The 26369-nt window shown below is 44.4% G+C and overlaps 5 protein-coding genes across 13 annotated transcripts in view; 2 read left to right on the top strand and 3 right to left on the bottom strand.

Annotated features, from left to right (window-relative positions):
- Positions 1-1526, bottom strand: part of ELL3 (elongation factor for RNA polymerase II 3) — a 28264-nt gene extending 26738 nt beyond the window's left edge. The window contains exon 1 of one of the 2 annotated variants that reach the window (XM_064570536.1): positions 1392-1526. The gene's annotated coding sequence lies outside the window, so the exon portion shown is untranslated. The remainder of the gene's footprint in view (positions 1-1391) is intronic. The other variant, XM_054513564.2, reaches the window with a different exon arrangement.
- SERF2 (small EDRK-rich factor 2) lies at positions 635-2480 on the top strand. 3 transcript variants are annotated; one of them, XM_045900194.3, is made up of 3 exons: positions 635-794; positions 1412-1520; positions 2120-2480. In XM_045900194.3, the coding sequence occupies exons 1-3, from the start codon at positions 788-790 to the stop codon at positions 2403-2405; spliced, it is 402 nt and encodes a 133-aa protein (XP_045756150.1). In that variant the 5' UTR covers positions 635-787; the 3' UTR covers positions 2406-2480. The 3 variants fall into 3 exon arrangements, with proteins under 3 accessions (XP_045756150.1, XP_045756149.1, XP_045756152.1); XM_045900193.3 differs by having other exon boundaries at positions 2009-2480; XM_045900196.3 differs by having other exon boundaries at positions 636-794; positions 2143-2480.
- A 978-nt stretch (positions 2481-3458) lies between these two features.
- On the bottom strand, positions 3459-7936 carry SERINC4 (serine incorporator 4). Its single transcript, XM_045901740.1, has 12 exons — positions 7838-7936; positions 7174-7350; positions 6824-7002; positions 6284-6363; positions 6058-6151; positions 5589-5800; positions 5314-5409; positions 5085-5211; positions 4609-4681; positions 4140-4188; positions 3840-3993; positions 3459-3657 (listed from the first exon to the last, which is right to left on the bottom strand). Exons 1-12 carry the CDS (start codon positions 7934-7936, stop codon positions 3459-3461), a joined length of 1539 nt encoding a protein of 512 aa, XP_045757696.1.
- On the top strand, positions 7002-25998 carry HYPK (huntingtin interacting protein K). 6 transcript variants are annotated; one of them, XM_064570540.1, is made up of 7 exons: positions 8658-8741; positions 9093-9148; positions 9710-11188; positions 12406-12462; positions 14382-14461; positions 20021-20169; positions 22367-25998. In XM_064570540.1, exons 3-6 carry the CDS (start codon positions 11125-11127, stop codon positions 20156-20158), a joined length of 339 nt encoding a protein of 112 aa, XP_064426610.1. In that variant the 5' UTR covers positions 8658-8741; positions 9093-9148; positions 9710-11124; the 3' UTR covers positions 20159-20169; positions 22367-25998. The 6 variants fall into 6 exon arrangements, with proteins under 6 accessions (XP_064426612.1, XP_064426613.1, XP_054369540.1 ...); XM_064570541.1 differs by having other exon boundaries at positions 20464-25998; XM_064570539.1 differs by having other exon boundaries at positions 20021-25997.
- Positions 11635-26335, bottom strand: MFAP1 (microfibril associated protein 1). Its single transcript, XM_045900191.3, has 9 exons — positions 26100-26335; positions 19729-19948; positions 18456-18585; positions 17998-18185; positions 17368-17476; positions 17105-17265; positions 15640-15799; positions 12417-12506; positions 11635-12322 (listed from the first exon to the last, which is right to left on the bottom strand). Exons 1-9 carry the CDS (start codon positions 26176-26178, stop codon positions 12140-12142), a joined length of 1320 nt encoding a protein of 439 aa, XP_045756147.1. The 5' UTR covers positions 26179-26335; the 3' UTR covers positions 11635-12139.
- Between the last annotated feature and the right edge of the window lie 34 nt (positions 26336-26369).

The following is a 26369-nucleotide window of genomic DNA, read 5'->3' as shown; positions in this document are numbered from 1 at the left end:
CGCCAAAACTTCCAAGCTATTACATCTTCCCATTTAATACTTCCGTGGGAAACGAACAGGACCAAGTTCGTTTTACGACCAAGCTCGTTTTCGGACCAAAGTTTTAGGACACACGGGATGTGGCTGCTAGTTTCTATGGGAGCTGTTTGCAGTGAGGGTACAATGTAGGTGGAAGGGGGTTTCTGAAAGTTACGTTTGCACCTGACTTTACGTTATAGGTGAACAACTCGTGTCTAAATAGGTGGTTAGTGGGGGATAAATCCCAAGGAACAGGGCCAAGTACTGATAATACCGAAGTCCCAGAGTCCCGATAATACAGAAAAGACTAAACCATTTCGGCCTCACAAAACCCCGCCCTCCGTCCCCTACCGTTCCCCTTGGGCGAGTTTGTCGGTGTCCCAAACGGTTCCCGCATGAGGTCACTCCGCCAAGTCACGTGCTTGAGCCCGCGGGAACGCCACATCGCCAGCCGCACCCCTCCACCCCCACCCTGCCCACGTGACCCGGCCTACTTTCTCCCCGCCCGACCCAACGCCTTGCTCAGGAAGCCCCGCCCCACGCAGCGCACTTGGCCTGCGAACCTTCGCCCCACATCCGCCCGTGCTGGAGCGTGGCCCGCAGCCCCACGTGTTTCCTTCTGCCCAATGAGAGACTGAGCCCGGGCTCAAAGGGGCGGGGAGGAAAGGACGACTTCGTTACGCTTGGAGAAGGGGGCGGGGCCTGCAACGTCGGACAGAACGAGGGGACGCAACGGAGGCAGGCCGGAGCCGCTGCCGTCGCCGTCGCCATGACCCGTGAGCACGGAGACCCTCTCTTCTTACCCCTTTCTCCCCGTCGGCCCTAAACACTAGTGCCGAATCTTGGCATTTACCTCCTCTTGGCTTCCCCAGCTACGCCTTCCTCTGGAAGCGCTCTTTGAGACGCTCACACTCGGCGCCGGAAATCGGCCTTTTGCCCACCGCCACTTCTTGAGAACGTCCTCCCCCTTCTCCCGCCCCAGTCAAGCAAAGGCCCTCCGCGACCTTCCGCGGCGTGGCGAGAAGCCCCGCACCCTTGTGATAGGCCCGAGCCCCCTACTCCGGATCGCAGCCCATCCCCCACAGAGACCCAAACTGTGCACACACCACCACCAGTCTGGACCCCGGTGCCGCCCCAAAACTCGAAACACGCCTTTAGCGGACTCCTCGGAACCGTCCTCCTTCCACCTCCCGGTTTGACCTGCCCCGTGGCAGCTTGCCACCAGTGCCCCCCCATTACCCCCGCCCCCCTCAGCAGCCTAGGCCCCGAAATGGGCCGGTGTCGGGACCGGGGAATGAGCGTTGGACCCTGCTGGTGTCGGGTGAGGGAGGAGGGTCGCCGGTGTGTGGCCGTAAAGGCCCCCCGCGTCTCACCTTTTACCTTCTTTCTTTAGGCGGTAACCAGCGCGAGCTCGCCCGCCAGAAGAATATGAAAAAGCAGAGCGACTCGGTTAAGGGAAAGCGCCGAGATGACGGGCTTTCTGCTGCCGCCCGCAAGCAGAGGTAGCCCCAGGGAGGGGAGGGGAAGGGAGGGGAGGGGTGAGACCTGGGCTAGACCGAGGGTTGTACCAGGAAAGAGAGCCACCTCAGGGTTTACATCTGGACTAGTGAGGGGCAGAGTGCATTGCTTCCTCTAGGGTTTTATTTCCTCCCCACCCTCCAAATTGTTAGCTCACAGCCTGACAGGAAGGGACTGGGGCGGGTGCCTGCCCTAGGTTGATTTCTGAGTGCCCCGAGTCTGACCTTAAGGGCAAGGGCAGGGAGCTTCACATTTCAAATGCAGTAGTGGTTATGACAGCAGGGTACTTACGGCCCTCTTTGGTGTTCAGTTTCTCCTCCCTTCTCCCAACCTTCTCACTGGTGTTGCTGGGTGTGGTACTCAGCAAAGAATAGCCTTGGGCCTGTGTGGCCAGACTTCTGACCCCTTAGGCAACAGCCAGATAGAGACTGACTGCCTTTTAAGCTCAGCTCTCTTCCTCTTGTTCTCCTAGGGTGGGAATACAGCAGGCACACGCTGAATTTTGTCCCATCCACTTCCATCTTATCCTTTGTGCCCTTCATCCCCCTGCATCTTGTCCTTTTTGCCCTCTGGTACCTCCCAGTGCCCCATCATCTCTACCCCCAGGGACTCGGAGATCATGCAGCAGAAGCAGAAAAAGGCAAACGAGAAGAAGGAGGAACCCAAGTAGCTTTGTGGCTTCGTGTCCAACCCTCTTGCCCTTCGCCTGTGTGCCTGGAGCCAGTCCCACCACGCTCGCGTTTTCTCCTGTAGTGCTCACAGGTCCCAGCACCGATGGCATTCCCTTTGCCCTGAGTCTGCAGCGGGTCCCTTTTGTGCTTCCTTCCCCTCAGGTAGCCTCTCTTCCCCTGGGCCACGCCTGGGGGTGAGGGGGTTACCCCTTCCCAGTGTTTTTTATTCCTGTGGGGCTCACCCCAAAGTATTAAAAGTAGCTTTGTAATTTCTTGAGCGCCTGGTTTGACTGGGGATTTGGGGGGATGGGGATGGAGGAATGGCTGCCCTTTCCCACCAAAAGGGGAGAGAAATTTAGATTTTAAAAGGTTGTAGATATGTAGACTAAGTGAAACATCACAGAGAAATTCTTTATTTTACTATAACAAACAGACAAGTACTCCAGGTATGTGGTAGAGGAATCCTCTAAGAACCATAGGGACTTCTTTTCTGTGATTTTTGTCCCCCACCCAGACCTTGAACACCATCCCAAGGATGGAGTTGAGGGTCTAAGAAGGAAGGCTTCAAGACCTAAGTTTATGTCCCCTCTTTCTCATTCTTCCGCATTTTGCTCGCCTGCTTGGAAGTTGGCCCCCAAATTCTGCTGCTCACTGTCTTCCCATGGTCAGCTGCTCTCTAGTGTTCACATTCTCTTCTGTTCTGTCATTCTTCATGGAATGAGGGTGGTTTTTGTCTTCCCACTTCCTTTGACCTCAAGATCAGGATTAAAACCTAGGGTGGTCTCTATATTCTTTCTTTCTGTGTCCTGGTTTGTTTTGGGCTGCTTATCTCCCTGTGCCCAGGGCTGAACTGCTTATTTTCCTTTTTATCTCCAAGGGCAGAGCCAAGTAAGTCTTCAGTCCCTGTTGGTCTTTCCCTGCCCCCATCTCCACCGTGAGAGCCAGGAAAGGGCTGGTGCCGCACTGTCTGTAGGGATCAGCAGTGGTTCCTGAGAGGCTGACTTGGGAGTTAGGTTCTTGAGCTGAGGTAAAGATGTAACAGTAGCTCTAGTGAGTCAGACACTCTGCCCATGGCAGTAGAGTATGTATGGCCACTTTCTCCTATTCAGACATAGTACTCACTTCAGTCTAAAGGGAGATAACTGCCCATTTTGTCCTTGAGGTATCTGCTGGGCTGGGCAGTTCCTGAGTCAAGACTGGGAGTATGACCTCAAGGGAACCCCAGTTAACAGTACCTAGACTGAATATTTATTATCTTGCAGTATTTATGCGATGGCAGTGTCGCCTGAAAGTAGAAGGTGGCTGGGAGTCCTGGGTGGGGGACCAACAGAGTGGTACCAGTAGAAGCCCAAGATAGAGGAGTACACAGGCCCAGCACGAGGCAACCTTGACCCAGAAGGTAGCCCAGCTACCCTTGATGAAGGTCTTTTCCAGTTCTGCTCCCTCATAGCTGCGGAACCAAAGTCTCTGGTTAGAGAATACATAGGACCTTAGCTTTCAGACCTGTTCCTACCTCCCCACCAAAGATGATGGTGGACCTCTGTGTGTCTTCCTGAGAACCCTTAGGAATGGCCTTAAATTGCTCTCCCTAAAATAGGTTTTCAGTATATCCCAGGCCCACTTCCATCCTACCTGAACCAGTTGGTAAGGGTAACCATAACATAGAGTGATGCAAGGAAGAAGACAAAATGGAAGGCAGAATAGCTGTAGGAGAGATGCTGGGCTTGCACTGGAGGAGTTGGAGAGGTCTCTTGGTCAGCTGGCCTGGCAGCCCCACCCCTCTGCCCTGGAGAGAGAGGGAAGGACTGCTGGGAGCAGTGTGGCTGAAATTTCTTCCCTCCTCCCCCAGTTTCTTTTGTGAAGGCGCTCCAGGGCTCTTCGGCACTCTGCAGAAATCTACACTTTTTTAGGGACATTCTTAATGACACTTACCTTCCTTTGGTTTCACTGTTTCAGGGCAGCAGAAACAGAGTGAGGGCTTCTGTAAAACAAAAGGCAGCATGTTTTGGAATGATTTTTTTAAAGAATGTGAGGGTATAGAGGAAACTCTCCTTTGAAAAGATTAGTCTGGTGTAAAAAGTGGAGGCACATCTGGGTTCAAATTCTAGCTCCAGCATAACTGACTATGAAAACTTTGGTAAGATGTTTAACTTTTTGTGCCTCAATTTCTCCATTTGTAAAATGGAGCAAATACCTACCTCACAGGGTTGTTGTGAGGATTAAATTAAATGAGATTATGAATGTAAAGTATCTAGCACAGTGCTTAGCACATTGTGGGTACTTAATAAAAGGTAATAGCAGCTAGAATCTGAGCATTCTGGGTAGAGGTTGGTAGGATGTGTGTGTGTCTTTGTGTGTGAGGGGGGAAGGGCATTGGGGATATTGAGCTCTCCATCCTCACCTGGAACTCAAAGCTGTAAACCTTGACAATCCATAGGGGTCCAAATACCTCAGCCAGGTAGGAAGCCTCATTGCTGAGAAAGAAGAGAGAGTTCTCAAGCGCGTTCAGTCAAATAGCAGGAGGGGTTGCCTGAGAACATGTACTGCTAGCTGGTCCATATTGGTAGTCCTCAGGAGGGTATTATATTCCCAGAGCCTGTTTCCCCCAAATATTTATAAATCTCGTCATGTGAGGGCCCTAAAACCTTTGTACATATTTTTAATTCTCAAGTCATTCTCCCTGCCCCCTTCATCTAATACAGATCATCTGACAAGTGCTATTCTTAGAAATTGTTTCTGTTTATGGGGAACTTTCCTCACTCTTGTCTTGCTCTAAAGTTCAAATAAACCATGGTCCCAGACAGTCTCCTGACCATCCTTCTCTGTCCTGGGTATCCTCCCTTCTCTCACACCTCTCCCCTTGATACCTTTACGCACCAAGCAAAAAGGACACAAATATACATGATGCCAGCACTTAGCACTGCCAGAGAAGTATCTGGTGTTTGCGATTCCATTTTACTCAGGCCAGGCAAGCACAAAGTGTGATTTTGTCCTTGAAGGATTACTGAGAAGGGGCAACAGAAGAAAGGTGGTAAGAACAAAGAGCTAAGTATTTGTCAGGAACAAAAAAAGGTTTTAGCATGGGGAATCTAGGTCCAGTCCTTACCACTCTCTGGAGGACGGCTGGACACTGCAGAGAAAGTCAGGTACATGATATAGCAGCTGATGATGGAGGCTTGTAGAAGGCCAGAACGGGGTTGCTCTGGGGAGAATGGAGATCATTGCTTTTGTCTACAGGGTGGTAATTTCTTCCACTCATACTCCTATCTACGCTTCTCCCCACTCTTTGGAGGAAGCAGACTGTTGACTAAGATTAGGGAAGCTAATTTTTCTATTACTAAAGGCCTACCAGATTTGGAATGTTGCAAGGCATGTACCCACTGAGACGGATGCAGGGAGCGACGGAGAGGAAGGAGAGGAGGCCACAGAAACAAAGGTGTAGACTAAGCAGCATCTTGTTGAGCAGGCAGCCAGCTGGGTGTGTGTAGTGGCGGAACAGAAGCACAGCTGCCACACCTGCCATGCTGTAGAATCCCAGGGTGGCCAGCAGTACAGCTAGGAACCAGCGGCAGTCTTGGGCTGCACCGGTCTGCCTAAGGGTGGGAGGTGGGCAGTGGCTTGGGGCTCCAACTCTTTACCTGTTACTCTTCCCCGTCTCCCAGAACAGTAGTGTGACTACCCATCCCACCTAGCCCACAGAGTCATGTTTCTGAGCTTTTTGGTACTGCTCAGTAGGAAGTTAGGGGACCACTGACCTGTCATGCCCTTTGTCCAACCACACTGGATTGGACAACCTTTCCAGGTCAGACAACCTTCCCAGGAAGAGCCTTTAGGGTTAGGTGCTCCTTACCAGTTTTTGTTCCAGGAATGGGCAAAGGCTGTGATAAGCACCAACTGCAGCAGGATGAATGTGAAGCCTCCACAGATGCCAATGTAATGCCAGGCTGCAAATGGGGGGCACCAGTGGGAAAATGTAGCTGACCATGTCATTACTCCTGGTTTTCTTCCTACCCTTTCTTTTTCTTAGAAAATCTATTAGCTTACTCCTGCTGATTAGGATATGAGATGGAAGGTACCTGGGAAGAGATGCTCATCAGGGATGCAGAAGGCAACAGCACAGAGACCTAGCAGGAACAGCAGTTTGAAGAGCCAGAAGCTGGTTAGGAGACAAAAAAAGACTCAAGAAAAGGCAAAGGAGAGTCAACAGTGCCTATGGAGGAAGGCAAAGGAGAAAGCAAAACTATAGGAAAGGGGAGAGAAGAAACAACTAAGTATAGGAAAGGAACCAGTCCCACGTGAGAGGGGCTGGAAACAGGCCCATCACAGCCTATTCCAAATTCTAACTCTCAGATACCTAAATAATAACATCTGGACAATGTTTCACAGTTGACAAAGGGTTGCATATAATAACCCCACTGTTATCTCCATTTTAGAAACTAGAAGTTCAAAGAGGGTAAGTATGTGGCTCATGGTCACACAGTAAGTATGGCGGAAGCAGGAACTTAAAACTGGTTTTGGACTTTTTATACAGTTACTTCATCTTTGAATTTCCTTTACTAAGCTTATGTCTACGTCCCTCCCCATCCTCACCCCACCCAAAATGTATATACACAAACCTGTTATGGAGCTGTGCACGTAGGCTAGTGGGGGAGTGGAGCTGGACTAGCAGCACAGCCTGCAGCAGGTGGAAGGTGGCAGTTCCTGCACATACTCGGTACACAGCTCCAGAGCCACTGAGCACTGGGCAGTGAGGGTGGCCAAACAGATGGGCACACAATCCTGAGGGCATCTGGATCTGGAGGGAGAGTGCATGTGAGAAATGGCAGGGCAAATCATCATGTATAGAGAGGTACCTGCTTCTCAGGGTATATCCATTCACTTGTCCCTTAACCCCAATCTGAATCTTTTGTCTGAAGGTTTCTTCTTTTTCCCTTTCTCCTGTTGGAACCTGAACCCTCCCACTTACCCCGTGTGCCTTCCCCCAGACCCTTTCCACTACTGTCCTTGACAGCAGGAGGCAGCAGACTGCTGAGGACCCCACATGGAGGAGGATGTAGACCAGACGGCTACAAGTAGACTCTGTGACAAGGGGCCATCTAGAATGGCAGCAGCAGGTACAGGGAATAGGCCCACAGCAGGACACCTGGGGGTAGAGCAGCAAGATAGAGATTTGCTGAGGAAAAGCTTACATTAATGTATGCATTAGATTAACCATGAGGCTGAATTCCAAAATTTCCCTTTCCCTTTTCTTCTCTCCTTTTACTCAGGAATTCTCAGAATCTGGTTCCAAGCTATTTAGGATTGCCTTCCACTGACATCAAGTAGAGCTTTCATCATAAGAGCTGATGCAGGCTTGAGCAGACCTTCCTAAAAGCCTAAGTCACACCTGGCCTCTCACCTTTCTGTAGACCTACAGATCTGGTACTGGGAAGTGGGAGGAGAGGTTTAATGATCAGTAGTCTCAGGGGCAAAGAAACGTAAAGGCCTCAGAGGAGAAAGGGAAGGCCTGTCATTTTTATTGGCTCCTATGGGTTTTCCTCCCCAGCTTCAGCTACCATTCCCTTCCATTTTTTTCAGATAGTTCTTGCTCTGGGGACCTTTCAAGCCCCTCTGCCCAACTATGCTCTCACCTGGTAGAAGGGAGGATTCACCATGACACTGCTGACTTCAGTGCGTTGTGCCAGGCGGACAGAAGTGCTGGGGCCTGTAACAGCCTTTGCACCCACCATCCTTGTCCCAGGGATTAGGCCCAGGTCCACCAGATGGAAGGTAGAGGAGAAAGTAGCAGCTTTCTTTTGTCCTCAGCCATGGGCTGCCACAGTGCTGGGGTGGTCACCCAGTCTAAGGCAGAATGGGGAGGAACATCAGGAAAAGAACACCGACCTCCAGGATGTGGTAAATGCAAATCTCTCTCTAAATCTACTTTCTCTCCAGGGCCTTTGGGCCACACAGGCAGTTCTCCCCAGATTAGAGAGCAGTTTGCAAATCTGGCCTCTAGTGGATTAGCATTCTTAATTGGTTTAGGATTAGACGTCATCCATCCTGGTTGAACAGAATGGCGGGGGGGTGGGATGGGATGGAGTGGGTAGAATCTAGGTGAACGGAAGGTAAGGATGTACGTTGGGAAGGTCTGGAGTGGTGACCGGCTAGGTGTGGGAGAGGGTCTTGCATAAAACAACACTAGAACCCCCCCAAAGGAAGTCTGAGAGGCGACCGACTTTCCTGGCTGAAGTTTCTAGAACCCAGGACATTAGTGAAGGTGTGGCCCGAGGCCAGCCCCGCCTCATCCTCTCCGGGCGGAAGTTTCGGGGCAGTTACCGGAAGTCTTCATGAGGTGGGGCGGGGCCTGTGCAGCGGCACGGTGGGATCGATATGGCTACCGAGGGGGATGTGGAGCTGGAGTTGGAGACTGAGACCAGCGGCCCGGAGCGGCCTCCCGAGAAGCCACGGAAGCATGACAGCGGTGCGGCGGACCTGGAGAGAGTCACCGACTACGCAGAGGAGAAGGAGATCCAGAGTTCGAATCTGGAGACGGTGAGGTTGGCCGTGAGCGTGTCTGGGCGGGCTGAGAGCGGAGGGGCCTCTCAGGTTGTAACTGGAATCCGCGCTCCAGGACGGGCTCCCCTTCCCGTTGGCGGGAGGAGGCAAGAGGGAAACCGTCACTGGAGCCCGCCGCTTGCGAAGGGGAGCTTTATGGAGATTGTATTTAAAGTGGCCCTCAGGTGCACGGAATTAAGTTAAACCTAGGCCTTGGTTCCTGATACACTCATCATGAATAGGCTGTTTCCCCGCCCCCCCCCCCGCGCCGACCCACTTCTTACTAGCTTTTTAGATTATTGGGAATTGTGGGTGGCAGAGCGGTAAGGAGATCTATTTTTCTCATAGGCCATGTCCGTGATTGGAGACAGACGGTCCCGGGAGCAGAAAGCCAAACAGGAGCGGTAAGTCTGTACGCACAGCCAGCCCTACCAGTTCCTCTCTTCCCCTTACGAAAATAAAAGCCATCGTTAAGCCTTTACCTTGTACCGTTCTTCAACTCTGTCACCGATTTCTGCATATATAAGGTTTACAACCCTACTTTGTTGTTGGTGGAAGGAAAGGCCTGACAGCACCTGCTGCCTGCTGTAAAGACTCGAGGGGAGGGGATGGGGATGTTAGGTGAGGCGGTGAGAGTCATTTTGTATTTTCACTCAACAGTGTTTGTCAGGAGTCATTTATTTGTAAGGCAGAGCTGGAAATGATCTTTCTGAGAGTTAATGATGGAGGTAGAGAATGAGGACTAATGTACATGAATATTTGCAGGGAGAAGGAACTGGCCAAAGTCACCATTAAGAAGGAAGATCTGGAGCTGATAGTGAGTAGTAATGCCTAACTAGTGTATGGGCAGAGGTTACATTGCTTAATTGGGGTTGTTTACTGAAACAAGTAGAGTCAACAAGTCTTGGTGGCATTTTAATGCCCCAGAAGAAACTTAGGTAACATCATCGATCCTTTTCCTGCAGATGACAGAGATGGAGATCTCAAGAGCAGCAGCAGAACGGAGCTTGAGGGAACACATGGGCAACGTGGTAGAGGCTCTTATTGCCCTAACCAACTGATTTGTGCTTTCTCAGACCCACTCACTGGATTATTTTATTTCAATAAAGATGTAGCCTTTTTTTTTTTTTGCAGTTCTATCATCTTGGATCGAGTGTTTTGTATATTATACCGTATTTTATTGTGGGAAATTTACATGTTGGAGTATAACTGAATTTAAGCAACTCCCCCCGCCTCTGGCCTTAATGAAATCATGTGAAGGATCAGTGCAGAGTGGTACCTCATGACCTCATGTTCACATGCAGATGCTAGGTGGCAGGCCAGGCTCATTCATCTGACTAGCTTTCAGTGGTATTCAGGGTACATTTGGAATTTCAGCAAAGTTGCTGAAGCCCATGGCATGGGTCTCTAGGGTGGTTTATATACCACCAATCTTGTTCATAAGCCACTTTTTTAAAATGTTTTTTTTTAAGAGAGTGCATGGTGGGGGTGGGTGTTGGGGGGCAGAGGGAGAGAGAGAATCCCAAGCAGGCTCCACACCCAGCATGGATCCTGACACAGGGCTCGATCTCATGATCCTGAGATCATGACCTGAGCCAAAATCAAGAGCTGGGTGCTTAACCGACTGAGCGACCCAGGCACCTTATTCATAAGCCCCTTAGAGTTAGAATTTAGGTACCGAATTGGAAACATGGTAAATACAATAAAAGATATCAAAGGTTAGGTCTTTTGCAGAATTAATCTATGAAAGGCTTTGATTTATGAAGTTGATTTAATTGAATTCTGAACCGCCACAACACTGTGCCTTACATTCCATTTCCCACCCTGGAGAGAAGACAGTTTTACTTTAAAAGTTGACCAACCTTTGGCCAAGTCATCCTTGCTGAGCTTCTGTTTCCCCAACTGTAAAATGATACATACCTGACAGGTTGTTTTAAGAACTTAAAGAGTTGGTGAATGTGAAAAGCTTGGACTACTGCCTGCCTCAGAGTGGACACTCAAATAGCAGCTATAAACATATTCTTAAAAGAATTTCAGTATCTTATTCTCATTTTGGCTCTAGGAAAATCTTAAGATTGTATCCGTCTGGCACACACATAAGTGACTTATACTCAGATTAATGTGTTATTACCTCCTAGGAATTTGTATTCATAGTCTTATTTTAGGACATGAAAGATTTGTGAATGCTTCTTCCAGTGGGGCATTTAAAAGATGGTGAAAAGACCTTGACCCTCTCATTTTTTTATGTAATTGAGAAATATCCTTCCCACTGATTAAATGTCATTCCTTATAACCCCTAGGACTCCTAGTGCTCTGCCATGTGCATGGTGGTTATGTAATAAATATTAAGTGGAAAACCACTGAATTTAACTCTAGCTTGATGTCATTACATTGCAACTTGGAAAACACTATACCCTCATACAAGCTGAGTGTGGAGGGTACTGGTAAGTACTTGGCTTCCCTATTTCATAAGTAAACTTTTGTTCTAAATACAGCTATATTTTAGAGAGCAAAGAAAACCATACATGTATCTGCTCATGGAGTAAATCTGGGTGCCACTTAGAATATAGCCTGTCCAGCATCTTAATTTCTGAGATCAAAGGTGATGATCAGAATGTGAAACACTCTTTGCCCAACAATTCTCTGTGGTCTTTTATTTCATAGGAAGATTCTTGTCAGCCTGCCCATTTTATTTCCAGTATCAAAAGAAACCTCTTGGTGTAGGATTCTTTTTTAAAAAGATTATTTATTTACGAGAGAGCAGGGCGCAGGCGCAGAGGGAGAGAGAATCTGAAGCCGACTCTGAGCTGAGCACGGAGCTCAATGTGGGGCTTGATCCCACGACCACGAGATCATGACCTGAGCTGAAACCAAGAGTCGGACGCTTAACTGACTGAGCCACCCAGGCGCCCTTGGTGTATGATTCTTTTATTTCTTGACACACACATAAATGGATCAAAAAATACGTTCACATAGAAAAACTGACTCCAACCAAAAATGCAAAACAGAGATCTGTGAGCTGAGATTTACTGTAAGGTAGCGTTGTCCACTTACATGCCCTTGTTTATAACCCAAGCTAAGAGGCTGGAAAAAGAAACCTGGAATAGTCCCAAGTGAATCTGGGAAGCAGACCAGTGATGAAACGTAAGATTTTGCAGAAATGGTTTTAAGTGGGGAGCCTCTGATCCTACCTGGATAGTGCTTTTCTGTGGGTTTCTCAGCATGAGTCCAAACCTCACAAAGCACCTTCAAAGACTGGATTGCCCAGTGTCACAAGTATGGCAGTAGGTCCAATAGGCTGGATACAGGGGCCATGTAAATAATGGTAAAAGCAAATCAAGGACCAGATGCTGAGACAGTCCCTTGTGTCTCACCAGCTGGAAGTAGTTGAACTCTTAAGTAGTTTTCCGCTTCTTGGCAGATGGCCGTTCAAATACATCTCGTACCCCAGCTGCCTTTTGTTTAAAGAACTTTGTGTTCTGGGCACTCTCTTGGCCCCATGCTGAGTCAAAAGAGGTGGTGTCCTGATCCACAAGGTGGGTGTACTTGGTGCGACCAGAGCGCCCGAAGTTCTTGACCTGATCAAGGAAGGATAGATTATGAGTTATACCACCAAACATAACATCCTCAATACATAACTTTTCTCTCTCATGTTCTTAAGGTACCCCATACCTGCATGACTTTGGGAAGAATGGTTTTGTTGAAATGATCCTCCAGGGTAGGTGCACTGAAATCTCTCTTGTATACTTCTTCATCCTCATCCTGTAAAAAAAAAAAAAGTATTACCAATCTTGTGATTTTTATTGCCTATATATTCAAACCACTAATTTATTAACCTCTACGACAAGGGATACAAAGAATGAGGGTACTGAACCTATTCATGAGCTTACATGTAGTTGAGATGATACTCCTTTCTCTCTTTGTATTGTCTTTTTTCTTCCTAAATGTGGATGTTTCCTGAAGGTTGGCTGTATTCTCTCTGTACTCAATATGTTCATTCAGTCATATGACTTCAACTCTGTAGAAGCCTCTGAAATCTCATTTTGAATTTTCTACTGCCCATTATATAGCTTAGCTTGGATATTCTGTTGGGACTTCAGACTCATACCTAAAGTGAAAATCATTTCCCTAACCTTTTCAAACCAGGCTCTTCCTGATTTAACTTCTTCTGTTAATAGAACCAACATTTTCTCAATTACTCAGGTTCAAAATTTATGTAAACTTTGTGCATAATGAGTTTCCACTTATAAATTCTAATTCCCTGGGTTATTATAGTTTTTCCCTAGAATCAACCTTACACAGTGCCACTAGGCTAATGTTTCTAAAACACACCCTCATACCTTTGCCTTGCTCAAAAACTTCCAGTGATTCTGTTTTGTTAAATAAGCACAACTCCTCTATAGTAGTCAAGGCCAAATAACATATAGCTGTAATCTACCTCTCCTTGCCAACTCCCTTTACAGATGATGCTTTTTGCCTCCACTCCTAGTCCCTTCACATGGAATGTCTACTACTGAAGTCAGCAAGTCTACAAATTTTTTTTTTTTTTAAGATTTTATTTATTTATTTGAGAGAGAGAGAATGAGAGACAGAGAACATGAGAGGGAGGAGGGTCAGAGGGAGAAGCAAACTCCCCGCCGAGCAGGAAGTCCTATGTGGGACTCGATCCCAGGACTCCAGGATCATGACCTGAGCCGAAGGCAGTTGCTTAACCAACTGAGCCACCCAGGCGCCCAAGTCTACACATCTTAAATGTGCCCTCCTTCATGTTATCCCTCTCCATCTCCTACAAAGTAAAACATCTCCCTCTTCAGAAATCCCACAGTATTTTCATTCGTCTTTATGTCATAGTATAGTATATGTTTGCCTTAACCCCATTTTTAGGTTGTAAGCCATCTGAGGGCAATAATTTTATATCCTGTAGCAGTGTCAAACAGTAGTGTTCTTGGGGCTCCTGGTTGGCTCAGCTGGTAGACCATGCAACTTTTTTTTTTTAAGAGAGAGAGACAGAGAGGCAGGGAGTAGGGAAGAGCAGAGGAAGAGGGAGAGGGAGAGAGAGAATCCCAAGCAGGCTCCACATCCAGAGGAGAGCCCAACATGGGACTTGATCTCACTTGATCATGACCTGAGCTGAAATCAAGAGTTGGACACTCAACTGACTAAGCCACCCAGGTGCCCCTAGACCATGCAACTCTTAATGTCAGGGTTGTGAGTTGAAGCCCTACATTGGGCTCTGCATGGAGCCTACTTAAAACAAAAAATGGGTGCCTGGGTCGCAGTTAGATGTCTGATTCTGGGTTTCGGCTCAGGTCATGATCTCAGGGTTGTGAGACTGAGCCCCACATCGGGCTATGCACTCAGTGCGGAGTCTGCTTTGCGGTTCTTTTTCCCTCTCCCTCTGCCCCTCCTGCTCATGCTTTCTCTCTCTAAAATAAATAAATAAATCTTTAAACCACCCCCCTCAAAACAAAAACCAGGAGTGCCCTCTACACAGTAAATGCTCAAAAGGTTATTTACTTAATAGACTATATATAAAAAAATAGAGAAGTTACAAATCAACATACTAGTAAAACTATAATGTTATGATACAAATTGTACATGTGGTAAAGGAATTAAAACAGTACCATTTTGATTAAGGAAAGCTTTGTGGAACAGCTGAGTCCTTCAACCAAATACACTTTTGGAGTATTCTCTTCAGCTACAGAAAGGCTTTAAAGGTAAGACAGTTTTTGTGAGATCTACTTTTCTCCTTGTTAGAGGCTGAGTCCCTCATTTAATCTCAGAAGATATTTTATCTTCACTCTCCTTATCCAGATGAGGAGAGTTCACTGAGTATGTGCACCAAAAGACTTTTACATAAACCTTTCCTTATGTATCTTAGCCAGCTTATCTTAGAAGCAATGCACTGCTTCTCTCAGAAGCTTATTAAAGCTGCTCAAATGTATAAGCAATGATACTTAATGACCTTAAAGCAGTAAAGAAATAATTCATAATCTCCAATGACTCCAATCTAGAAAACTGCATGAGCTAGGACACTACATAATAAGCAAACATTTCCGGCTGAGTAGACTGAAACTGATTTTGGAGGGGAATAAGGAACCCTTCACTGAAGTTTAGATTTTACTGGTATCTACAATGAAAGGCAGGAATCTTGCTGCAGTAGGGATTTTTAGGGTTTGATAATAGCATTTGAAAAAAATGAGTCTACTTTTTGATTCAAACTTGGATAGCATCAGGTAGTAATTTAACAAACCACATGCTATTACAGTAATAAATGCAATCAATTCTTTGCTTCCCTTTCCTGACATCTCTCCATTAACAAATTATCACTGGTATCATCTAAATAATTTGGAAGAAGTCCTCATCACTTTATACAGGGTTAACAGATTGTTATTTTGACCTTGGTCTTTATATGAAGAACAAAATTTTGATGGTATTACACATAATGGTTAGATAATAAACCATTTTTATTGGTTAGTTAGGCTTAGTCACTTTCTGTCAGCTCAGAATGAAGTGAATTAAATTTCTGCCTCCCAAATATTTGCATAAGCAAAACTTCTTACTCTGCTATGAAGAGTAACATCTAATTAATTTTGGGGATTTAAATAATCTTATCTATCTATACAGTTCACTGTCTATTTTTAGTTCCTTAGTTCTTCTGTTACACCATTTCCCCCCGATAGCTGGGGCCAAAAGAGAGAACAGTTGCTGCTACTGGTAAAATCCTGTTGCCAGTGCTTTTTCCTATTGGGTTTGTATCTTCAGAGGCAAAAAGCAAATGAGAAAACTGATCATTGGCAAGTAGAAGTAACATCCTAGGACAGTTTATACTTGGGGGGAGAAAAGAACTCAAAAGTTCTAAGTTACTTCTACAGCTCATTCCCTTTTCACTTACCATGAAGAAGGCACCCCGGTGATAATACTTCTGTAAGAACTTATATTTGCCCTTAACGGCTTTGTTGGTAATGACTTTGCCATTTGCCCGAAGCTCAGCTCGCCTCTCTTCCTCAGTCAGGTTTCGCATTCGTTCAATTTCTGCCTTCTCCTTCTCAAGCCTGTGCAGAGAACAAAATTATTTATTAGTATCATTCCAGCTTCAGAGAGACTCAAATTATCTGAACACAATGCAGTCTCACCTCCTTTCAAGCATTATTCACTTTAATTCTAGCTACTGCCTGTTAGGAATTAAGATCAGGAGCCCAACAAATAAAAAAGGTGAGGTGGTCTTATTGCAAACTTCCAGAAGTTTATTCTAGCCTTTATAAAGTTCAGACATACTATTACTGCTTGATTTTGCAGTATTAGTAATTCCCCTTCCTTAAAAAGCCTACTTGGCTTTAAAAAATATCAGAATTTAACATAACCATGTTAAGATTTTATTGGTATTTTTTTAAAGTAATTGTATATGTATTTACATGTCTCAAACCAAGGGTTACCATCATTAATTAGATTGCAGGGACTAACCCTTTTTGGGGGAAGGAGGCCAAAGACCCCCTTTCTCCAGAAAAATACAAATATATGTAATTTTGTATATAATTTTAAAGGGTACATGGACTCCTTGAAACCCAGTATAAAAATCTTAGAAAATGCAGGCTGAGGACAGAGTTTTCTACTGATGGTTTCCCTTTGTAATCTGGGATTACCCTCTCACTGCTAGTAATTTTCAAGAATGGGTGATGCAGCTCAGAAATTATTCTGCTCTAACAATAGTGACTGTGGCAGATTATTTAAGGGCCACAAATTCTCCCCCCCAGAGTATGCATGCCCCTTTGCAGAAATGACATGTGAGCCTTAAAAGACCTTGCCAGTTTCCACTTTTGCCCTCTTGGAATACTGCCATGAGACTGTTAGGTAAGAAATCCAGTCTAGCCCACTGAAGAAGTAAGGCAGTCTAGCATTAACTACTGGACATGTGAATGAACCCATTTTGGACACTCTAGCCCAGCCAATCCTCTAGCTGGATGCAACTGCATGAGAGAGCCTAGGTAAAACCAGCAGAGGAACTGCTTAGCAAACTCGAACACTGTGAGGAATAATCAGTTGTTTCAAGTCACCAAATTTTGAACTGGGTTTTTATGCAAGAACAGATAACTGATAACAGTGAATAATGTCTGCGTGTCTACTAGAAAACTACAGGGAGTATCAGCTGGCACTCTATCACAGAGAAACACTGACAAAGTGTTTCTTTTCCCTGATTTCATTGTAATAAGCCACATTCCAATTATGGAAAACTCACTCAGCTGCAGGAACCATAAAGAAATCTGGAGTGGAACTCACAGTTGGTGTTGAACCTCACTCCTACCCCACTAGGAACCCATCCCATTACTGATATTAAACTCTAGGTCCATCTTATTACTCACGCTTCTCGATCTTCTCTGTCCCTCTTGATTCTCTTTAGCTCCCGAACTTTCCATGCCTCATATTCTTCCTCATCATTTTCATCATCAGTATTGAGAGCATCCAGTGCAGCCAGGGATCGCTTGTTCTCCTCCAGCTCTTTCTTGGTCTCCTCTTCTACAATCTGGGTAAGGAGAACAATTCACCTGTTGGATTTCCTTATTTTCCTCAGATAAACCTAAGTACACTCCTCCTTGCATGCAATCCTTACAGCCACTCCCAGTACCTTGAGTGTATACTTGCGCCTCTCTTCAGCCATGCGTTTTGCTTCCTGCTCCAGCTCCTTCTGTTTCAATGCTTCAGCCTCACGTTCTTGAACTGTTACTCGGTCCTTCCTGCAGCATAGAAGTCCTGTTAATTGCCCAAAGCCCTCAGAGTGGACCTCTTTGTCCTCTAACTCAAGTCCCATCCAAATCAGACAAAGCCCAACAATTGCTGGCTCTTTTTTTTTTGCAAAGAGCCAAAATTGGGAGTCACCCCAGGTATTCAGAGCATTAAAACTCCATCCATCTGTGAGAACTGCCTGAATAGCAAGAACCTGCTGGACTGTAAGTAGGATTTCTCGCCCTTAGGAAAGGATTAGGAATTCACTCTTCAAGTTTAATTTTGTGCTTTATAGGTCCGTGGGCAGATTATGTGCTCTTTAACTGGAAAGGGAGATGTGAAAACAAACTCAGGCTCTCTGTTAACACCATGATATTCCTCAGCAAATAGTCTGCACAGGTAGGGAATTGGGCAGAAGACTTTCACTCAGTGCTGACATTTCAGAAGAGCATGAGATAGAAAAGAGGCTTCTATCCTCAGACCAGGAAAGTAGTAACTATGTGGATTCAGGCCTGTTTTGTGAGATACTTACTTTCGAATGAAGACAGGTTTAAGGCGAGGCTCCATCTCATCTTCACTGTCTGTGTATTCTTCATACTCAGATTCTGATTCTGACTCTTCCCCAGAACGTCCCTCATCTTCCACCTCCATGACTTCCATCTCTTCATTTTTTCTCTCCTGTGCTCGCTGACGCATCATGCCACGGCGCCGCTCTATTTCCTATCAAGTCACATGTCCAAGTCAGTCAGCCCAATGACCTGTGCTCTAAGGAAGCTTTTTATTTCCCCTCATCACATTTAACAAATTCTGATATGAGTAAATACAACTTACATCATTTTATTTTCAATTCTATCTCCAACAAATAGGGAACCCTGGATCAGAGTTCTGCCAAAAGCAGCAAGCTTGTTGCCTTTGGGACCTCAACAAAGGAGAACAGGCCCCAACTTTTTCTTGGGCCTAGAAAGAACTTCCCATTTTCCTTTTTTATACCTCATCATCAATTTCTTCCTCTTCTTCTTCACTGCTATCTTCTCGTTCCATGCGCCACGCATCTCCTTCCACTTCTGAGTCACTTTCTCCTACCACTTCAGGTTCCACTATTTTCCGATGTCGAGCCAATCTGAAAAATAGCATCTTCAAGTGTAACACCAATATCACAAAAATGAAAGAGCATCAGCCACATTTCCTTAGTTGTAGAGCACCTGGAGGTTATGTTTGCTTTTATTAATACTGAAGTCTTGAGAGGGGGAAACTGAGGTGCAGACAAAAGAAAATAATTCAAAGTGTCAGGGCAAATAGTCAAGTTGGACCTAAAACGTTAAATGTAAGCTGAGGCATCATGAGGCACCGCAATAAACATGGGTGCACAGTGACATTGTATCTTTGTGAAATTGGATTTTTGGTGGCTGTATAAAAAGCAAGTACTGCATGCAGATCAATATGGAACAGGAAATGAGTGACAGTGCCAATCTGATTCTAAGGTTTGAGAAGTAGTCAGTGTCCAAGAGGCACACAAATCCCACTAATAAGTAATTATGGTTATGTAAGAATGAAATAAAAATGTTTTTTCTTTTACGCATATTATATTTTTCAGATGGCTTTAAATGTTAAGACATGACTATTTATTGAATTATTTGGATCTAACTACTTAATAAACAGAACTGTATAGGCCTAGGGGCTCCCTGAGAAAATTCCTGGGACAATATGAACTGTTAAAGTTTGGGATCTCTGGTCTACTTTGTAAGGTAATGTCTCAGTCAACACACAACATACGAAACCCTTCATTGGGAGGCTCCCTTTCCTACCTGAGACCATTCATTCATCAGGCCTTTTTTCCTACTTCATTGGTGTCATTTCCCCTCATTAGCCTTTAGGATAAGTGAGTGAATTAAATCAATTTCTCAAATTTTAAGACCCCCCCCACCCCCCAACAAACCAACCAATGGTTTGTGTTTTCTTCTCCCTTAGTGAGTTAGTTAGGGTCTTTGGACCAGAGGTAACCTGCTGTTTACTGGCTGCCACTTGCTCGTTGTATACCTTTGGTCATGTTATTTTCTTGATTCCTTGGTGCCTCAGTTTCCCCATTTGTAAACTGGGATAATAATACATACCTCATAAGGTTATTGGGTGGATTACAAGAATTAGTAAATACTTGGAACAGAGACTGGCACATAGTGAGTACTGGGCAAATATTAGCTATTATTGTTGTTATTAACTAACCTGTGGGGGTTTAGGTCCAGGGAAACATAACCCTAATAATTACCTCTCTTCCACATCTTCACTAATACGGTTCTGCAAACGCCGCAGTCGAGGGTCACTGGATGAATCCTCCTCCTGTTCCTCAGGCTCTGCTTCTTGTTCTTTGGCTTTCTTGATGAACTGAAATTCTTCATCCTCCTCATCTGAGGACTCCATAGGGGCATAGTCTGGCCTCTTTCCCGACACATAACGTTTTACCTTCACTTTCTCCATCGAAATCTCACCTGGGTGATAAAGATAACTTATTATGTTTCAGTAGCCTCTTTCCCAATGTCTTTCAACCTCTGCCTTTGCAGGTAGAGCCCTATATTCCTGGTAAGCAAGAGTTCAAGCAGGAGAAGAAGAGAGCTGCTATCCAACCATCTATTCATCTAATGGTGTTTTCCTGCCAAGACCAAGTCATGGGAAAATATTCTTGTGACTACCAACACTAATGATAAAGAAGGTGAGCTTGAATACAATGAAATGGAAAAAGACAGGTGGTGAAATAATAGAAAAAATTCCCCCCAGACAGGCAGACGATTACATCCATCACAAATTCATGCTATTCCACCTCAATTATATCCTTAAGGGAATTATTTGTAACAGTGTCCAGCACATAAGGGTGACTTAGGTGGGAACAGAAAATTAAAATGTTGCTCAATCCCTTTTTTAGTTCACCTGGAATTTTTCATGGCAGCCTTTATATCACCATATAACTCAAGATTCTAATCTTACCTATTTCTACCTTTTCTTTTAGCATATGTGCTATCAAACCTGCAAGATAACGTCTCTCTCTTTTTTTAAAGATTTTATTTATTTGACAGAGAGCACTAGAGAGAGCAAGAACAAGTTGGGGGGCAGAGGGAGAGGGAGAAGCAGGCTCCCCACTGAGCAGGGAGCCCGATATGGGGCTCCCTCCCAGGACCCTGGGATCATGACCTGAGCCAAAGGCAGATGCTTAGCCAACTGAACCACCCAGGTGCCCCTCTTTTTTTAAAGATTTTATTTATTTGAGAGAGAGAGCAGGTGAGAGAGAGAGAGAGAGAGGGGCAGAGGCAGAGGGAGAATTAGGCTCCCTGGTGAGGACCCTGGGATCATGACCTGAGCTGAAGGCAGATGCTTAACTGCTTAACCGACTGAGCCACACAGGTGCCCCAAGATAACATCTGTTTTACAAAAAGTGACACTTCCTGCGAATAAAGTGAAAACTGACCAAAACATTTTATAAGATGGATATAATTTTGATAACCAAACTGGACAGTTCAAAGGAAAACTTTATGTGAATTTCTCTTCATAAACATACATTAAAAAGTACTAAATAATATAATAGCAAATTTATTCCAGCAACGTAAAAGCTAACAAAAAAATTCTAAGCCATCATGACTTCAAAGGATTTAGCTTGGGACCACAAGAACAGCTTAAGCTTAGAAAATTAATGGGGTCAAACGTAATATACTATTTAAAGTTTATATATATATATATATATTTTTAAAATATTTTATTTATTTATTTGACAGAGAGAGAGACAGCGAGAGGGAGAAGCAGGCTTCCCGCTGAGCAGAGAGCCCGATGTGGGGCTCGATCCCAGGACCCTGGGATCATGACCTGAGCCGAAGGCAGATGCTTAAGGACTGAGCCACCCAGGCGTCCCTAAAGTTTATATATTTAAAGTCACATAATCTTAACAACAGATACAATAATTATGCTTAATGATAAAATATTAGAAGCATTCCTTTAAAAACCAGTGGGCATCTTTATGTTGTTCCTATCACACCTTCTAGTCAACATTTTATTATGGTTCTAATTAGGACAATAAGAAAAAGGAGAAAGGGGTGCCTGGGTGACTAAGTCGGTTAAGCGTCTGCCTTCAGCTCAGGTCATGATCTCAGGGTCCTGGGATCCAGCCCCAAGTCATGCTCCCTGCTCAGCAGGGAGTCTGCTTCTCCTTCTCCCTTTCCCCATCCACCTCGCTTGTTTTCTCTCTCTCAAATAAATAAAATCTTAAAAAAAAAAAAAGAAAAGAAAAAGAGATAAAAGGTGAGGACTAAAAAGGAAGAAGAAACTGTCATAATTTGCAGACTATGGTTATCTATGTATAAAATACAAGAAAACAAACAGGCAAGGTATTTATTTAGAATACTAAATAAATGCTGGATAAAAAGTGTATCCGTTTAAAAAAAAGCGGGGGGCTCCTGGGTGGCTCAATCCTTAAGCGTCTGCCTTTGGCTCGGGTCATGATCCCAGGGTCCTGGGATCGAGCCCCGCATCGGGCTCTGTGCTCCGCGGGAAGCCTGCTTCTCCCTCTCCCACTCCCCCTGCTTGTGTTCCCTCTCTTGCTGTGTCTCTCTGTCAAATAAATAAATAAATAAATAAAATCTTTAAAAAAAAAATAAGTGTACCTGTACATTAGCTACATAAATTAGAAAATGAAGTTTAAAAATACTATTTACAATGGTAACTAATCTACAAGATACCAAGGAATAAATTCAACAAATGATGTACAAGGCTTTTCAGAGGAAAAATATATAATTATATTGGAAGATACAAAAGATCTAAATGAATGGAGAAATATATCATATTCAAGTATGAGAAGATGGCAACTGTGCCCAAGTTAATCAATAAATGCACGACCTATAATTTTAATGCAGTTCCATTAATAGTTGTCCCCAGGCTGATTCTAAAATCACATGGAAGAATAAGAGGCCAAAAAGAACCAAGACAATTCTGAAGAACAAGGGGAGGCTGAAGAATTTAACACACCTCACCAAAGAAGATACACAGATGGCAAATAAGCATATTTGCTTCAAATCCTATGTTGTCAGGGAAATGCAAAATAAAATGAGATACCACTGCACATGTATTAGAATAACCAAACTACAGAGCTCTGACAACACCAAATGCTGGCGAGAATGTGGACTAACAAGAACTCTCATTTGTTACTGGTGGGAATGCAAAATGGCACAGCCACTTTGGAAGACAGTTTGGTGGTTTCTTATAAAACTAATCATACTCTTACCATATGATCCAGCAATTGCATTCCTTGGTATTTACCTAACAGTGTTGAAAACTAAGGTCCACACAAAAACTTGCACACTGATATTTATTTCAGCTTTGTTCATAACTGCCAAAACTTGGAAGGAACCAAGATGTCCCCCGCTAGGTGAATGAACTAACTATGGTATGTCTAGACGATGTAGTATTATTCAGTGCCAATCAGAAATGAGCTATCAAGCCATAATAAGACACAGAGAAAATTTACATACATATTATTAAGTGAAAGAAGCCAATATGAAAAAGTTATACACTGTATGATGCCAAATACATGACATTTTGGAAAAGGCAAAACTATGGAGATAGTAAAAAGATCAGTGGTTGCCAAGGGTTGGGTTGGGGGAGGGATGAATAGGCAGGGCACAGAGGAGTCTCAGTGCAATGAAAATACTGTGTGATACCATAATAATGGATATATGTCATTATACATTTGTCTAAACCCATAGAATACACAATGCCAAGAGTGAACCTTAATGTAAACTTTGGGTGATTATGATGTGTTAATGTAGTTTCATCAATTGCAACAAATGTATCACTCCGGTGGGGGAGGATAATGGAGGAGACTATGCATGTGCGGGGGCAAAGGGTATATGGGAAATGTGAATCTAAAACTGATCTAAAAAAATAAAGTCTCAGGGCACCTGGGCGCTCAGTCGATTGAGAGTCTCCTTCAGCTCAGGTCATGATTTCAGGGTCCTGGGATCCAGTGTCAGGCTCCCTGCTCAGCAGGGAGTCTGCTTTTTCCTCTCCCTCTTGCTCAAATAAATAAATAAAATCTTGGGGCACGTGGGTGGCTCAGTCAGTTAAGCATCTGCCTTTGGTTTAAGTCATAATCCCAGGGTCCTGGGATTGAGCCCTGCATCGGACTCCCTGATGCTCAGCAGGGAGTCTGCTTCTCCCTCTCCCCCCTCCTCCCTGCTTATGCTCTCTGCTCTCTAATAAATAAATATTAAAAAAAATAAAAATAAATAAAATCTCAAAAAAAAAATAAAGTCTTGGGACGTCTGGGTTGGTTAAGTGTCTGCCTTCGGCTTAGGTCATGATCCCAGGGTCCTGGGATGGAGCTCTGCCCTGCTCAGCGGGGAGCCTGCTTCTCCCTCTCCCTCTGCCTGCTGCTCCCCCTGCTTGTGCCCCATCCCCTGTCAAATGAATAAATAAAATCTTAAATAAAATAAAAATAAATAAATAAAATCTTAAAAAAAAAAAAGCAGTGGAGAATGGATGGGCTAGTCAAACAATGGAACAGTAGGGACAACTGGTTAACCATAAGGTAAACAGTAAAATTAGATCTCTGATGCCACACACACACAAAATTCCAGATGGATTAAAGCCCATGTGTGGAAAACACATCTTAAACACTTACATTCCTACTGGATTATAAGCTCCTTAAATTAGATGTGTCTTGCACAATTGTGTATTTAATCCTATTTAGTATATACAAACACTTAGATGATAGAAAATAATTATAATCTGAATATCTATGATCTTAGTATAGGCAAGGATTTCTTACACAGTATACAAAACAACACAAGCTATAAAAGATAAAATTGATAAATCTGATAACACTAAAATTAAAAATGCCTATGAAACGGGAAACTCCACAATTAAAGTGAAAAGACAAGCCAAAAAAACAAAACAAAACAGGAAAAAGGACAGATTTGGGATGAAGAAAAAGAAAATGGGTAAATGACAAAAACAGGTAATTCAGAGAACAGAAAACCTAGAGAGCTGATAAATGCATGAAAATGCTTAGTCTCACTAGTAATCAGGGAAATGCAAATTAAAATAAGATATTTCATAATTAGATTGGGCAAAATTTAAAAATCTGATACAACCAAGTGTGCAGATGAATATATGGGAAAATACAAACCCTTAATGCTCTCACAACCCACTGTGGAGAGCAAGTGGAAATAGCTAGTTAGGTTGATGAACTTTTAGGAGTCTACCCTAGAGAAATTCTTACACAGTGCACTGAAGAGACATTTAAGAATGACAACTACAGGGGGTGCCTGGCTGGCTCAGTTGGTGGAGCATGTGACTCAATCTCGGGGTCATGTGTTTGAGACCACGTTCGGCATAAAGATTACTTTAAAAAAAAAAAGGACAACTACAGCACTGTTTATAATAGAAAAAAACAACACAATAATTAACTGTTCCTTAGTAGTGAATAAACTGGTTTAATTACACAATGGAATTTATAAGTAGTTAAAATGCATTAGCTCTATATGTATCAAAGGGTACTTCTCAAAAGCCACCTTGAATTTAAGAAAAAAGGCAAGTTGCACAAGAATAGGTATAGTATATTAAAAAAAAAAGAACTCATATTATTTTCCAAAATCTTTCCTGAATAAAGGGACTGTTTAGTCTAACCCCTCAAACAGGCAGTGTTCCTTCTTCTATCTGCACTGGAATCCTACTCATCCTTTAAGGATCAATTTATATGCCACTTTCTTCAAGAAGCTTTCCTTGATTACCTCAATCTGAAGAGATTATTCCTTGTCTATCCTTCCACATTGTTTGGTTTATATCACCTATGTGACAGGAATCGCACACTGCTTAAAATGTGCCTATTTTTGCATGTCTCACATCTACTACAGTATGAGTTCCTTAAGGTTAAAGGCACTACCTCACACAAGTGTGTATTCAACTTAATACAGTCACAGCGTTGGATGAAAGCAATAAAACGGGGGCGCCTGGGTGGCTCAGTCATTAAGCGTCTGCCTTCAGCTCAGGTCATGATCCCAGGGTTCTGGGATAGAGCCCCGCAGGGGGCTCCCTGCTGGGCGGGAAGCCTGCTTCTCCCTTTCCCACTTCCCCTCCTTGTGTTCCCTCTCTCGCTGTCTCTTTCTTTATCAGGTAAATAAATAAAATCTTAAAAAAAAAAAGCGATAAGTTTAATAAGACACGGTTCCTGTCTCAAGGACGTTATGAACTTACGATGCAGTAGAGGGAGACAGAGACATAAACTAATGATAAGAGTTATAAAAGCAGCATAAACAGACCGCTATGGATAACAAAAGAGGGACTGTACCCCGCACAACGCCCTGCAAAAGCAGGCATTCACTATGTATATTAGTCTAATTTATCGGTGGAGACCAAGGGAAGAGGGATGCTTGCTGCGACGGCAGAGACGGGCAATAGGAACAAGTTGCGATGGAAGTGGGTTTTGTTTCCCCCCCCTTCAGGCAACGCGATCGGGTGCGAGTTTGATGGGAAAAGTCGAAGAAATTAGGGGGCAGGGTCTTAAGGGTCGGAGGGTTGGGGTGGTCTGCTGGGGTAGGTGTGGAGTAGGTTGGCGAAAGAAGAGGTAAGATCCGACTCGAAAAAGGCTCAGCACGGTACCTTTCTCATTGCGAACCGGGACGGCCCCAGCCGTAGACTGAATGGGCGGTTGTTTCATGAGTGCGCTTGGGACCGACATGTTGATGGCAGCGGCGGTGACTCCAGAAACTTCAGCGATTCCAAAGAGTGAACAGCAAAAACGTCAACGAACAGAAAAAAAACCAAACCCCCTTCTGCAGGCACCGGACACCGCTGCGCGACAGAGAGAAACAGCACTTACGGCTGAGCTAGAGAAACCGGAAATAATCGACCAGAGAATTCTGGGATTGT

Source organism: Mirounga angustirostris, unplaced genomic scaffold (genome assembly GCF_029215605.1).
Source record: "Mirounga angustirostris isolate CCGP_5_RB_7025 unplaced genomic scaffold, mMirAng1.0.hap1 SCAF_9, whole genome shotgun sequence".
NCBI lineage: Eukaryota > Metazoa > Chordata > Mammalia > Carnivora > Phocidae > Mirounga > Mirounga angustirostris.
The sequence above is the reverse complement of the archived record's forward strand: the minus strand, read 5'-3'. Positions and strand labels throughout refer to the sequence as shown.

What these genes read in the sequence shown, in the direction of transcription:
- SERINC4 (XM_045901740.1), bottom strand. Translation starts at nt 7,936, where the DNA reads ATGGTGGGTGCAAAGGCTGTTACAGGCCCCAGCACTTCTGTCCGCCTG. An exon ending in TCTGGGGGAAGGCACACGGG is followed by an intron (nt 7,003 to 7,173) that starts GTAAGTGGGAGG and finishes CTCTCCCTCCAG; the next exon opens with ATCCAGATGCCCTCAGGATT. An exon ending in TGATGAGCATCTCTTCCCAG is followed by an intron (nt 6,152 to 6,283) that starts GTACCTTCCATC and finishes CCCCATTTGCAG; the next exon opens with CCTGGCATTACATTGGCATC.
- HYPK (XM_054513565.2), top strand. Translation starts at nt 8,580, where the DNA reads ATGGCTACCGAGGGGGATGTGGAGCTGGAGTTGGAGACTGAGACCAGC. An exon ending in AGAGTTCGAATCTGGAGACG is followed by an intron (nt 8,742 to 9,092) that starts GTGAGGTTGGCC and finishes TTTTTCTCATAG; the next exon opens with GCCATGTCCGTGATTGGAGA. An exon ending in AGGAAGATCTGGAGCTGATA is followed by an intron (nt 9,562 to 9,709) that starts GTGAGTAGTAAT and finishes CTTTTCCTGCAG; the next exon opens with ATGACAGAGATGGAGATCTC.
- MFAP1 (XM_045900191.3), bottom strand. Translation starts at nt 26,178, where the DNA reads ATGTCGGTCCCAAGCGCACTCATGAAACAACCGCCCATTCAGTCTACG. An exon ending in AGTGAAGATGTGGAAGAGAG is followed by an intron (nt 18,586 to 19,728) that starts GTAATTATTAGG and finishes GCTATTTTTCAG; the next exon opens with ATTGGCTCGACATCGGAAAA. An exon ending in TTCTTCCCAAAGTCATGCAG is followed by an intron (nt 12,323 to 12,416) that starts GTATGGGGTACC and finishes TTCCTTGATCAG; the next exon opens with GTCAAGAACTTCGGGCGCTC.
- SERF2 (XM_045900193.3), top strand. An exon ending in GCTGCCGCCCGCAAGCAGAG is followed by an intron (nt 1,521 to 2,008) that starts GTAGCCCCAGGG and finishes TTGTTCTCCTAG; the next exon opens with GGTGGGAATACAGCAGGCAC.